The 14,988-nt window shown below is 29.1% G+C and overlaps 1 protein-coding gene across 4 annotated transcripts; it reads right to left on the bottom strand.

Annotated features, from left to right (window-relative positions):
- Positions 1 to 5,893: 5,893 nt before the first annotated feature.
- Positions 5,894 to 13,895, bottom strand: LOC107006709 (pectin acetylesterase 8-like). Of its 4 annotated transcripts, none has more exons than XM_027913423.1 (13): positions 13,867 to 13,895; positions 13,411 to 13,583; positions 13,241 to 13,323; positions 12,927 to 13,053; positions 12,735 to 12,814; positions 12,520 to 12,606; positions 12,313 to 12,437; positions 12,135 to 12,195; positions 11,999 to 12,052; positions 11,841 to 11,918; positions 11,619 to 11,700; positions 11,359 to 11,498; positions 5,894 to 6,139 (listed from the first exon to the last, which is right to left on the bottom strand). In XM_027913423.1, the coding sequence occupies exons 2-13, from the start codon at positions 13,574 to 13,576 to the stop codon at positions 6,017 to 6,019; spliced, it is 1,206 nt and encodes a 401-aa protein (XP_027769224.1). In that variant the 5' UTR covers positions 13,577 to 13,583; positions 13,867 to 13,895; the 3' UTR covers positions 5,894 to 6,016. The 4 variants fall into 4 exon arrangements, with proteins under 4 accessions (XP_027769224.1, XP_015060712.1, XP_027769223.1 ...); XM_015205226.2 differs by lacking the exon at positions 13,867 to 13,895 and adding an exon at positions 13,766 to 13,815 and having other exon boundaries at positions 5,895 to 6,139; XM_027913424.1 differs by lacking the exons at positions 5,894 to 6,139; positions 13,867 to 13,895 and adding exons at positions 8,178 to 8,380; positions 13,766 to 13,815.
- Positions 13,896 to 14,988: the final 1,093 nt, after the last annotated feature.

The raw sequence follows: 14,988 nt of genomic DNA, 5'->3' as shown, positions 1-14,988 counted from the left end.
CTGACTTCTGCCCGTTGGACTTATTTCTCTTTTTGTCTTTGGTAGGAACTTCTTCAACAATATTAACTCCAATGATTGTTGAACTCTTATGCGACTTATTTTCGACATTTTTGTTATCTTCCTCAATCTTGAGCCGAATCACAAGATTTTCAAGCTTCATTTCTTTACGCTTGTGCTTTAGATAATTCTTGAAATCGTTCCATGAAGGAGACAACTTCTCGATCATTGCAGCCACTTGAAAAGCTTCATTTACTACCATATCTTCAGCAATCAGATCATGGAGAATAAGTTGAAGTTCCTACACTTGTGATCCAACAGTTTACTATCTACCATTTTATAGTATAAAAAATTTGCGACCACAAACTTTTTCAAGCATACATCTTCTGTCTTATATTTCTTCTCGAGTGCATTCCACAACTCTTTTGAAGTTGTTATTACACTATAGACATTATATAAGTCATCCTCTAAAGCACTCAAAATGTAGCCTTTACATAGGAAGTCTGTCTGTTTCCATGCTTCAATAATCATGATTTTTTTTTCTGTCTGGCATATCATCAGCATGAACTGGAGTATCTTCACTTGTAAATTTCTGCAGACCAAGAGTGGTGAGCCAGAAAAATACTCGTTGTTGCCATCATTTGAAATTAACACCTGTGAATTTACTCGGCTTGTGGTACAAGAGTTTGAGTTGGTGCAGCAACAACCACAATAACACCATTGTTTGTCATTTCTGATAAACAAAAATTGATACAACTATAATTGCGGACTTAAAGGAGTATAAAATCACGAAGATTTTTGTCTCCACCAGAAACACAGATTTTAAAAAAATAATTTCCTTAAGATTGTAAATGATATGTGTTATCAAAACTTGATTCTAATAAATTATTCAGAAACACGAAGTAACTGAAATTTATAAAACAGTAAGAGGGATGAACAGAAATTTAACTAAAATCTGCAAGAACGTACCAAAATTTAAAAAAATCTTTTAAATCGGAAGAAGATCAAGTCCACTGAACTTACAGTGTCCCCTTAAGAAAATTATTCCTCTCTAGTATCCGAGGTTTGATTTGGAATATAACCTCCCAGAGTAAAATGATCTTCATCAGCAGAGTCTAGATACCAAAAACTCTACTGTCAGCGAATCAATCCACAGCAGGAAAGTACACGAAGAAAAATGTGTACAGAAGAAGAAGAAGAAGATCAGAAAATTCGTTCGAAAATACTTTGAAGAATGAGTGGTATTTATAGGCAAGAAGAATATGTTCTGAAAGGTTGCAACCCTTTCAGAATTCACACGACTATTAATTAAAGTTTGCAACCTTTAAAATGGTACTGGCTGTTCCTAAAAATGGAAACCTTTTAGAACAGTCATGGCGGGAAATTTAAATAAAACGGAAAAGTTCAAATAAAATGGGTCGCGCGCGGATCCGAGTCGGGTCGGGTTAGTCAACTAAAAAGTTGAAACATTTCGGTTAATTTTCAATTTATGTTTCAACTAAGTAATTGAAAATATTTTTTGGCCATTTTAATTAATTAATGAAATAAATAATTAAAACAAACTGTCCAAAAAATTATTTCTCGATCATTAGCCAAGGCCAAAACCGAGTGACGACGACGACGGCGCGAGGGGGGTCCCTCTTTCCAATCCTTCTTAACAATTAATAGGAGTGTTTCTGTATTTAAACTCTCCTATTTTTCTTTCCATCACCGATGAGGGACAAATGCCTTTTCATTAAAGCATAAGAGGACTTTTTAAGTTCTCAACTCTTCAAGTTCTCAACTTTTCAAATTTCTCTCTTTCCCTCTATTTCCCATCAATTCTTGCTACATACCCAACAACTTTAACACAAGGATTACAACAACAAATTTAGAGAATCATAAAATAGTAACACATGCTTAGCATGAAATACATATGTCATTGATTTTCATAAGAACATGTTTGCAGAAAATAACATGGTCAAATATCAAACTAAGATAAATTAAATAATGGATGAAATAAAGGAACAAACCTGGACGGATCTGTAAAGATCCGTCTTTAGAACTGGAAACTCGCACATTATTCAAACGGTGCTCATTACTTGTGAACGACACTCGTCTAGTTGCTGGTTGTGGCCTCGCCTGACTGCTGTCAAGCTGCTGGTTGTCGTCTCTGCAAAAAAAAAAAAAAAAAAAGGAGAAAGGGGAAGACAAATGGGGAAACGAAGGGAGAGAGGAGAAGGGGCGAGGGGAGGAGAGAAAGAAGAAGAGGGGGTGGAGAGGGAGAAGAGGCGCCTGAAGATTGCTCGTTGCTGCTGCTGCTGCCAGTAGTATGCCTGGTGCTGCTGTTCTCGCCGGCAAAATGGAGAGAACGAAGGGAAAGGGAAGGAGAAGGTTGGGCGACGGGATGGAGCAGAGAGGGGAAGGAATAGAGGAGCGAGAAGGAGAGAAGGGAGGAGAGAAGAGGGAGGCAGAGAGGGAAAGATAGAGGGGAGGCGGTTGCCGGAAAAGGGAGAGAGAAGAGGGAGGCAGAGAGAGGGTGAGCATAAGAGAGGGAGAAACTTTTTTAGGTTTAGGAGTCTTTGAAATGTAGAGATGGGGGTTTAATCTAAACCCTTGAATCAATTAATATGTAGGGCTAGGATTTAATTTTGGATTTATTGAAATAAATGGACGGATGAGATTAATAAATGAAGTGTTGAAATTAGATTGGAATGTTCAAAATTGTGGCAACATTGGCTAGAATTGAAATGAAAGAAGTGACTATAATTAAAATAAAATTGGAATTAGATAAGCTAGAATTGAAAGGAATTAGAATAAGTTAGGTTAGAATTTAAATAATTTTGAAAAAATTTAAAGAAATGTTATTTAATAAAAATACTACATATATTAACATACTGAAAATCACTTGAATTTTAAAACATTCGACATTTATTAATAATTTTAAACTATATAAATAATATTTGAAATAAATTTATTAAGTAAACATACTAAAATATATAATTTTCATGCAAAATCGACTAAAATTCTAATATTAAAATAAATTTTAGAATATGTATTCAATCGAATAACATTCCTAAAAAATGGTTAAAGGTCGATCACAATTGGTGTCAACACTTATGAGTGAGACCTCTTTACTTTCAGAGTACTCTAGTTTTATTATTTGTTAGTTGTAGTTCTTTTGAGGAGTTGTGGGTCCTGCCCCAATACTCATCTTTGTATAGTAGAGGCTTCATAAATAGACAGTTTTGGAGATTCTTTCAATTTCAGATTTTTTATTTAAAACTTATTTTTCATATTCAGTATATCCAATTCAATTTTGAGATTTAGTAAATTATTTTTAAGCACTTCTTCCAGTTTGATACTTATGTATTCTTGAGTTAGTCTTCTACTTGTAGTCAGCCAGGATGAGAGTTCGTTTAAAGGCAGAGAATGGTTCTCGAGCTTCAACCACGTCGAGGGTGTAGGCTCAGATCGTGACACACATAAAGTTTGATCTCAGACATACTATTTATTCACATATGGAGGTATAGTTATATCATGGCGCTCGATGAAACACACAACATTTTCTACTTCTTCAAATTATACAGAGATAATAGTCATTCATAAAGCCACCCGAGAGTGTGTATGGTTGAGATCAATGATTCAACACATTTTGCAGTTCTGCGGTCTTAATGTGCAAACAAAGACTTCAACTTTATTTTATGAAGATAATGTTTCTTGCACAACTCAATTAAAGGAGAATATATCGAAGGAGACCAAACAAAACATACTTCACCTAATTAAGTTCTTTTTCACACATGATCTTCAACAAAATGGTGAGATAAATGTTCAACAGATCTGTTTGAGTGCTAATCTTGCAGATTTATTCATTGTCAACGTCAACATTTGAGAAGTTTAGATATAAGATTGGAATTCTTCGTCTCCGAGACATCAAATAAAGTTTTTATCAGGGGGAGTAGAATACGTGATGTACACTTTTTTTTCTTAACAAATGTTTTTTTCCATTGGATTTTCCTGGTAAGGTTCTTAATGAGACAACATTCAAAGAGTATTACAATATGTGTGTACTTTTTTTCCTTCACTGGGCTTTTTTTCACATGATTTTTCCTAGTAAAGTTTTAACGAGGCACAATATCTATAAACATCCAAGGGGAGTGTTACAAATCCATTTAATTATATTGTGGATGTTTCTCTTAATATATCCCTAATATTATATATTTATTTATTGTATTAGTTAAAGTTGCCCTAATGTATTTGTTTAAAGGATGTAAACAAGTGTTTTCTAAATCTTAGAAAAAGGTATTCTTTATCCTTGTGAATAAACAACTAAAAAGAGATAAAATACTATTTTTCATAAACATTTATCTCCCTATATTGTTTAAGTATACTTGTATTTTTCTCTTATTTTACAACAAGTTTATGATTATTTGCTCTTGTTGCATTGCAATCTAAGTCTGTCAAAGTCCTCTTCTTTTTATGTTTTTTTGTCTGAAATTTTGAGTCATATGTCTAACACAATTTCCATATTAAACCAGTAGATATCCTTCACAATCCGATTAGCTCCTCCAAAAACTTTTTACTTTAGCGAGGAAGCAAGGTTTTGTTCGGTTGTTCTTTTAATACTATCTCTATTTACTTTTAACTGTTATAGGTTTTTGTTTAGAGTCAAATGATAATAATTTTGACAAATAATTTACGATGCATTATTCATCATATTAATATGAAAAAAATGAAATTTATAGTACTTTTCGTATTGTTTTTGAATATTTATTTCTCATTTAAAGTATAATCTAATTTTACTTTGAAAAGTAGTCAAATTGACTTTAGAAAAGTGCAACATGACAATTAAAAATGGACAAAGGGGAGTATAATCTTTCATCATATGAATTTGAATTTTGGATTGAGTTAGATTTATCGAATTAGAATTTCTTGATTGAATTTTTAAAATGTCAAATTTGTTCTAGGGACCCTTTTTTTTAAAGAAGAAAAAAAATTCGTTTGAATTGGCTTTAAAAAAAGTAACTTTTGAGTCAAAAATTAAAAGTCAAACTGAAATAAATTTTAAGTCAAAAAATAAAAAGTATGGGGAGACCTTATTTAAATTGTTTTTAACTTATTTTAAGCCAATTTTACCTTGTCAAATACTTCGTAACTTATTAAAGTCATTTTTTGCTTATTTTAAGTTATTTTTTTATATTTTTAAAATACTTTTACAAGTCAAGAACTAATTTTAAAATATATATGACCAACTTTTTAAGCCAATTCAAAAAAACTTTTAAGGATTTTTTAGTTTTTTTATTTTTTAGTTAGTATCTCAAAGTTTGGTGCTTTTAATGCTAGAAAAGATAAGCAAGTAATTTTTGTATTAGAAAAAAATAATTGAGTAACTTTTGTGAAATGAAGTAATAGTTACATAGCCACATCTCAAATTAACCTAATCATAATTAATTTTTATGTCCCTTAAAGTAACATTTTGGAGGTTGAACACATGGTCTTTATAAATTGTCGATATATATATAGCGATTATCAGAGATATACGAAGCTAATTCGAACTGCTGGTTTTATCGATGCTGAGATGTTTACCCGTGAGTTCTATATACTTACTTATAAAACGAATACAAAGCAGGGTCCAGATACTGAGTGGAACCCTCCAAAGATATCATACTTAGAGCGGATCTAGAAATCCCCAGGTAGTGATAGTTGGCTTGGTGCAATCCGATAATCGATTGGCTTTAGAAAGGCGAAAGGCGGCTTGCCCAACCTAGACATTGTAACTGAAAGTTCTGCTATATATATATATATATATATATATATATTATTTTATTATTTTTTATTTTTAGAAATAAAATCAAGTACTACATAACTCTGCATAATTTTCAAGAATATAATTTTCATACATTAGCAACTATTTCATATAGTATACATTTGAAAGTTCACAAAAAATTTCTTTCAATTTATTGAATAGAATTTAACATAAATGATAGTACTTAAAAATTACTTATTTGATAAGTTTCTCAAATTAGATATAGTAATAAAATTATCCACGAGACTTGAGAGTACCATTGTTGTACAAATAAACGGGGAGTGGCAAGTCATGCTCATCGATCACATAAGAGTATTTTCGATCATAATAGCAATCACCAAATACCTTTATTGTAGTCTGCATCAATATTTCATCTAATTAATATCATAAAATAAGTTCCTATTTTTTCACTAAAATATAAACGATATTAAAATTAATCAATAATCATAAATACATTATTCAATTGGTATATTTAAACATTAAGTAATAAGATGTAGTTATTATCTTATCAAAATCATGTTTATATATAGAATTTTATATGTTTTTCATGATTGAACTATTTACTTAATTCGACGTTATAATAAATTATAGATGAAGAGAAGACAAGAAAATTGAGCAATTAAAAACTTAACCCTTTTTGTTTTTTGTGGAAAATTTTCTTAGTTATCATTTATTTATTAACCTATTTAAAGTTTCTCTTCATAGTTATTTCATAATTGATTTTCTTGTTATTTAAGTGATTAGGAAGCCATTTTAATTGGAACATATAATCAATAAGAAAAAAGAGTGATACAAAAATTTCAATTTAAACATACAACTTATGAGAAAAATATCTATTGTATTTTAAAAACAAGGATTAAAAAAAGTAATAAACAGTCTTTTAAAAAATTAATATGATAATTTGAATTCGGAATTAAATAAAATTCAAGCTTGAAAAGAGTTATAACTTCTAACCTTCTTATATATATACTCCTATAGGATTATATAATGGTAAGTTTTTTTCTTCTTCTTTTTTCCTTTTTATTCATCATTAGTTTATTAGTGAATTCATTTACCACATTCATCATATTTTTTGTTTACTACAAAAAAAAAATTGTTCTAATATTTTCATTTTATATGACTACAACCTGTTTTTTTTTTAAATTCTTATTAATACATACATGCTTGAATTGAAGTAAGTAGGAATAATTTTCATTCTTTTTGTTCGTTTGTGTTTTTATAAAAATAAATACATTCGATTATGTATGTGAAACATAAAACATCACATTTTATTGAATAATTTAGTAAGGTATTTTAGCTTTATGAATGACAGCTTTTGTAATTTTGAAAATATAATGAATTAATTAATTTCTTTTTTGGTGGATGTGAAAGGTAATTTTACAGATATTAATTAAATATTACATATACTACAGTTTATAAATTTTTAAATTTAAATTGAAGATATGTGTATGATAAAAAAAATCGTACTAAACAAAATAAATGAATTTGTGATATATTAATGAGAAGAGCACTTAGAGCCCGTTTGGATTGACTTAAAAAAAGTAACTTTTAAAACTACTTTTGAAAGTACTGAAACTTATTTTTAAAATAAGTAGTTATGTGTTTGGATAAAAGTATTGTAGTTAAAAAAAAGTTGTTGATGTGTTTGACAAATAAGTGTTGGTAAACACTTTTTTTTTATATCAAAATGTCCGAAATATCCTTAAAGTTGTTAACATGATAAAAAATTGATTAATTTAAGATTTTTATCCTTAAAAAAGATTTGAAAAAAAGAATTTATACTTTACATTCATAAGTAATAATATTTCCTATCATTCACATACTTCTTTACCATCACAAATTAATAATAATAATAATAATAATAATATAATAATAATACAATAATAATAATAATAATAATATAATAATATGATAATAATAATAATAATAATAATAATAATAATAATAATAATAATAATAATAATAATAATAATAATAATAATAATAATAATAATAATAATGATAATAACCACAACAACGGTAATGACAGTAATATTATTCATAATAATAGAATTAAGGGCAAAAAAGTAATATACTTGGTCAACATAAAATGACTTTTAAGTTAAAAAAAAAAAACAACCCTCACTTATAGTTTTTAGCTTTTAGCTTAAAATAAGTTATTTGACTTAAAATAAGTCACTTCAATAATTATCAAACACTCAAATAAGTTAAAAATTGACTTTTAAGTCAGTTTGACCAGCTTTTAATCTCATTCAAACAGCATCTTAATAAATTATATTAATAGAAGTGATAAGCTAATAGAAATCAATATTAAAAATCTAATAATTTTTTAATAGTGAACAATGTAATAAAAAAATTATAAAACATTTAATGTTATTAAATAAAAAAACATGATTCGTTATTTATATTCATATAGATTTGTTTATGAATATTGAGAAGGGGTGCATTGGTGGAAATGTGGGACTACATTTCACTTAAGAAACAACGGAAAAGGACATAAAATACCTTTAAAATATTGGAAATGGTATAAAATCATCTTTCATCCATCAATTGGCTCCAAAATACCCTTCTCACTCATCTATTGGGTCCAAAATTCCCCTGTCATCCACCTTTTGGTTCAAAATTGATAACTTATTTAACGGTTTTAAATTTAAAGTATTTAAATATTTTTTAAAATATGTGGCGCTCAACTATTTGTTATAATTTAACTTATTAGTATAATTTATAAATCAATTCAGTACCCACCCATTACTAATTGAATCCCTCCAAATTAATAAACCCGTCATATTATTAATGCAACAACATAAAAGCTACTACCAATTGAGTGTTTTTAAAAATTTTGAGGTGAAAATATCTATAGTAGTAAATTATCATACATTCAAGTGTCTAAATAAAAATTACCGATAAACTTAAAGTCTGACTATGTTCATCTTAATTATTCTTACGCCTCAATTAAGTGATGTTACTTCATAGGTAACTTTTTTTTCAAAATAATATATTAAAGGTTTTAAAATAAATCATAAATATTTATAAAATTATATTTTAAAAAAGTGCATGAATTAATTCGGGATATATTACTTCTTTACCTTTACTCATAAATTTCTAATTAAATCTTTAAAGAGAATCCTATTGAAAGTCTCCTCCTAAATAAGCGGCTCAACCTAAATTTAATTGGGGCTTAAATTCGAACTCGAATAATTTTGGATGTCATTTTCAGGAATCTATAATTTCATCGTGTTTTAGTAGTGTTTATGTCGATTTTGATATTATAATTGGATTATTAATTGGGTGGGGTTTAGTTAGCAATGAGTGGATAGTGGGTTGGTTTATAAATTATATTAATAAATTAAATTATAACCAATAGTTGAACGCCAAGTATTTTAAAAAATATTTAAAGAGTTTAATTTTAAAACAATTAAATAAATGGTCAATTTTGAACCAAAATGTGAATGACAAGGGTATTTTGGAGTCAATAGGTGGATAAATGGTAATTTTGTACCATTTTAATACTCAAAGGGTATTTTAGGCCCTTTTCCAAAGAAACAATATGATAGTTGAACTTTTTTGTAAGGTAATATTATTTAACACGTTTAAACAAGATATCACATTCGATACATTCAAAAATAATATTTTAATATTATTTGTGCATCACTCTAGTATGTATACTAGTTTAATTCAAGGAAAAAGTTTGATATATCTTTTAACTTTGTCATTTAGAGTTGATATATCTCTCATTCTAAGAGTGGCTCATACTAAACCATTTTCCTATAACAGAAGCATAAGATTATTTTTGGGTTAATTTTTATTAAAAAATAATTCATGTAGGGGTATATCTTATCCTTCTCACACGTTTTTGTTTTATTATTTTCTTCAAAGGTTAATTTGAATTTATTATTTTGATGGTTAAATTTATTTATTTTTTACTTATTTTACTATAAAATTTATCATAGATGTCATAAATTTTTTTACAGATATAAAAACTAAATTAAAATATCACCACAAAAAAATAATTTTAGTTTTTTTTCATTCACACTTCTTTCTTTCATTTCTCTCATTTAACATTAAAGAATGAAAGAAAAAAATGGTATAAGAATAAGAAACTTAAATAATAATAAATAATAAAAAAATAAAAAAGTAATTTATGTGAAAAAATCAAATACATAATTTTTTAAAATATCAAAATCAAAATATAATTTAAAATTAATTTTTATCACTTTCGTAATTGTAAGCATTTTTGTAATAAGGGGTATATGCATAGTTGTCAAAAAGGGCCAGGCCAGCCCCACCCGGCCCAAGTCTCGCGTGCCAAGGAACTTGAAGGGCTAGGGCGGGCTGGCCCTTCATTCGGAATAGCCTGAAAATGTTCAACCCAACCCAAACCCTAGAAGGGTCGAGGGTTGGGGCGGGCTAGCCCTTCCTATTTTATTTTTTTTGTTTTCAAACTTATAGTTCTATAACATTAAGAAAATGAGAAGATTTTTGAATCAAATATGGTAAATAGTGGTGTTTTTTTAATAACACTAACAAAAAATCTAGTGTTATTAGCATGTATCTTGCATACTAGATATGCGAGCGAGATAAAAGAGTGACAAGCAAGATTGGAGGGAGACAAGGACACGATATATGTCTATGCATCCTAGATATATGTGAATCTACTTGGGTAGAGTGTATCAAGAATAAATTAACCTAATTTTGAGTCCATAAGAGATACGTGTATTTGAACGTACCAAAGTCTAGTAAGATTTATAATATTACAACATATCGTGTATTTAAGTAATTAGATTATATACTAGTCATATTATTGTAAATTACCCTTGAATAAAAAGTTTTGGCTCATAGGCCAACCCCGCCCCCACCCCGATCAAGTCTCAAGGGCCAAAGGCTTATACAGGTAGTGCTTATAAGGCCTAGTGTTAAAGAAGCTTGAAAAATCCTATCCCAACCCTACCTCAATAAATGGTTGGGTTAGGCCGGCTCCATGGGATAAGTTCATTTTGACGGCTTTAAGTGTATGTGGGTCACTTTTATAACGAAAAATATATCAACTCTAGATGACAAAATTAAAGGATATATCATACTCTTTTCATTGCAATAACTTTCAAACAATTCGTTGGTATTGGCATTTAAACTTCCTTTAGACAATGCTACTTTAGATCCAATTCTCAAAAAATGACTTGTACTACCAGGATACTTACCTACTTAACCCTGATAACAAATAAAATTAAAAGCAAAGTTCTCTTCTCATCTTATTTATATGATGGATACTTGTTAATATGATGGTCCAACAAAAAACTTTTTCACTCTCACATACAATTAAATTAATTCAAATACATTTTTTACATTTCTGATACTAAGAATTCATATCGAAGTAACTCCCTTTTACGTATCAATTTATGTGGCATAGTTTAAATTTTGAGAGTCGAATAATTTAATTTTGACAATTCAGATATGAACTCTTAAAATTTTTTGAAATAAAATATATAGATTTGAAAACTAGTACTACTAAATTTTTTTTTAAAAAAAAATTATAAGTCACAATAATTAATAATTTTCAAGATACTTAATACATATCTTACCAGATTATTAACCGGAGTCGCATTGATTTTATTCCACCATAGTTCAAGCTGTGTATGATGATTAAACGAATCAATGAAAACTCCTCTTTGTTTTGGATCATTTGCTTTTGGCAAAGCTCTTAGAAATTCTGACCTCAATTCTGAAATAAACAAATTGCAAACACATAATTATCGTAGTAATGTATTGTAAAATGTAAATGTCCATATCATGTTGCGTAATAGAAGAAGTAGAGTTTGAAATTTTTCGAGAGTGTGCAAACCTTTGAAGGCATTGTTCTGATTTTCAGTGCAATTTCTAGCTTGAATGCATTCGCCGATATCAGAGCCTATAATACTATTTACCTGTAAATCATTTCATTTAAAAATGTCAAATGAAAAAAGGAAGAATATAGTACTCATGAATTATTACTACATCCAAATATAATTAAACGCGTGGAGAAATAACTAATTTATGTATAAATGATTTGTTGTTATGTATGTACCTGATAGCTATCAAATGCTGACATTACAGTAAAAAATGGCGTCTTGATGTCTCGTTGTATGTTTTCTGGGAAGAAACACTGCAGAGAATTTGTAGTTTTGAATTAATTCATTACTTCAGAAAACATAAATGTCAATATAGTTAAAATGCAGGACGTACCAATTCTGGTTTCATTCTCGAAGTGCATGATTTTGGTAACACTTTAGTAGATCCCTGCAACTCAATATATACATAATGAACTCTTTGATCTTCTTCAACATATCGTAAAGTAAATGAAAGAGATATAGGATTTTACGTGTAGTGTAACAACATCTTTAAAGATGGACTCGAACACATTTGTTAGCAGGGGATTTTTCCTATAAGTAACAAAAAAGGAAATCTCAAAGTTAGATTAGTTAGTACGCGGTATATTGGTTCTTAATTAGCATGTCAAATCATTAGCTTGTATAGGAAATACAACGTATATATCTTACACGCGGATAAAATAACCAGCATCAACCAAGCATTTCACTCTATGAGCTTTAGGCAATAAACTGTGGAAGTGATCACAGTATAGCATTGCTGGATATCCGTTAGCAGAACCACCCGACAGAATAGCCTGCAATTATTAAGTCGTCTCAGGATTTTCCAATGAACGATAACAAATATTACTATTTCTGTTATAGTTTAAACATACGTACGTTCTTGGCATCCTTTAATCCTTTAGCTAAAAGATCCTCGATTATTGCATCAAATATCCTTGCACCTCTAAAATGAAGATTGGTAGCCTAAACAATGTAGGATTTGAGAGTAGGTCAATGTTGTCTCGTCAAAAAACACACCGCTAAAGAAATGTCAGAAACAAACATTCTGAGGGAGTTTTAAAATAGAAACTATAGATTGAAAAAGAGCATACAGAATCAACGTTTTCGATATCTCCAGTGAAAGCTCCACCATCACAATACCTAACAAAGACTTTGTTCCAATTGTAAAAATCTGCATGATTTACAATAAATATAAATCGATCACGTATATAACTCTTTCTCAATCAAATTAAACTTTTTCATTCGGTTCATTCTAGATTATCACATAGTTCTCGAGAATTAACCTGGATTTTCTGTTTTGCTCTTGCTGAAAATGCCTAAAAATATAAATGGCAGCATAAGAGTTGAAGAACCCAAGTCAGTCTTGGAACGATTTAGGCAGTCTGTCGTGTTTCTGCACCATGCTCCTCCCTATTTACAAAGTGGAAATAGAGGTGTCAAATGGGCGGGTTGAGTTGAAATTAGATATACTAAAATGAGTTGTAATAGAAATTGAGTTGGGTCTTGATCCGCCTAAGTTTACTTTGGACTCAAATGAGCTTAAACACGAGTTAGGGCTCAAGAGTTTTAACTTGTTTTATGTTTATGTTGAACTTACTGAGAGTAGAATAATCCAGTTTCGAACTCCATGTCCAAATCCTGGATCAAGATGGTATGCTGGAGGCGATCCGTCCAAGCAAACTGCAAGTAAAACAACACTCTACATTATATAAACATGAATTTTTCTAGTTTTAAGTTAGATTTTGTTTGTACATATACATATTCAACCTGCTCCTTTTGATACAGCATTCTGAACAATTGTTATATCGACAAAATATGCATGATCTGCGTGTTTCTCTTGTTTCAGTAATTCATTTGCTTTTGTAGAATCAGTTTTGCTGATGGCAAGAGAACAAATAAGTAAGCAAACAAGTCGAACACTTCTTGTTGACATCGTTAACCTGCACTACATAATTCAAGGATGAGAAATGAAATATTTTCTGTAAAAAATTCAATCTAAGCAAATAGTACAATTTGATAAATTTTTGTCTGATTTACAGATATAATTTTTGTTGATACATAATATAATTGAATGTAGCATAAAAATCAATCTCAAATTAAGACTTTCAAAAAGTATTGTTACATGTAGCTAGATTGATCAAATGAAATAATATGTCTCCATTCTAATAGAGAAATAATGGGTCATATAAAATGATTAAAGTTAAAAGAGGATAAGAGAAGGACCTAAATTGAAGTTGAAATGGTGACAACTCTTGAGTGGCTGTATGACTATGAAGATGGTGATTTATATATTATATACTCCCTCTGTCCCATTTTGTGAGATAGTTTGACTCACGCAGTTCAAGAAAGAAAGGAAGATTTTAAAAATTTGTGGTCCAAAATTAATGATAAAAATTTGTGTAACCGTAAAATATATATTTTATAATTAAATTGTTATTTAATATAGAAATATATCTTTTTTTTTTAACTGATTAAAAAGGAAAGTAAGTCAAATAAATTGAAAGAGATGGAGTATATAATATGCTCAAACTAGATATGAATTGACCTAATTGATCACATGCTATATGGAAGAGAGAACATGGGAGTGAGGAGTGAGCAGTGCAGCAAACAGAGGATTGACTATAATTTATTTTTATTTTTTTGTGTTTATTCATAAAAAAATGTGAAACTAAGGTTGTAGACTCTAATTTTAGATATTAATAATGATCTAGTTGCTTTTATAAAATTCTGGCTAGTTAAGTAATTTTGGGTGTAAAACGGTTCACTTCTAAAGTACCTTTTGATGAAGTCCTTGAGTAGGGCTGTCTTGACACTCTCAATCATAAGTCCACAAAATTCGCTTGGGATTTCCATTTTATTGAGGAAAAAAAAATTGGATAGAAAATATAACGATCTTTTATCTCATTTAGTATAGGGATTGTTACAAGGAAAAAATATCTATGTACACATTTTTTTCTCATAATTTCCATTATTCCTTATCATTTCTAAAAATTTTCAAAATCTCTCAATTTCCTCCTAAAACTAATCTGCCAGATACATAACTCACAACTCAAAAAACCAAAGTTTATTACTTTCTCATTTCACTCCTTAAATCTCTCTCCATTTTCTTATAAGTTAATTTATCAATTACTTTTCAAATTCAAAATCAAGTCTCTATCCTGTCAAAACTAATTCAACATGAAACAGGTAACTTGTCATCTCTTCAAATTGTCTGTTCATCCTTTATTTTTTTATTTTTTTCTTTCTTCTTCAAAACATTGAATCATATGAATGATGCACCATCTCTTAGTCTTGCTTTTACATAATTAAACTCAAATAACACTTGTCCTTTTTTTTATTCTGAAG

Source organism: Solanum pennellii, chromosome 12 (assembly GCF_001406875.1).
Source record: "Solanum pennellii chromosome 12, SPENNV200".
Classification (NCBI taxonomy): Eukaryota; Viridiplantae; Streptophyta; class Magnoliopsida; order Solanales; family Solanaceae; genus Solanum; species Solanum pennellii.
Note: the sequence above shows the minus strand (reverse complement) of the source record. Positions and strands in the feature narration are given on the sequence as shown.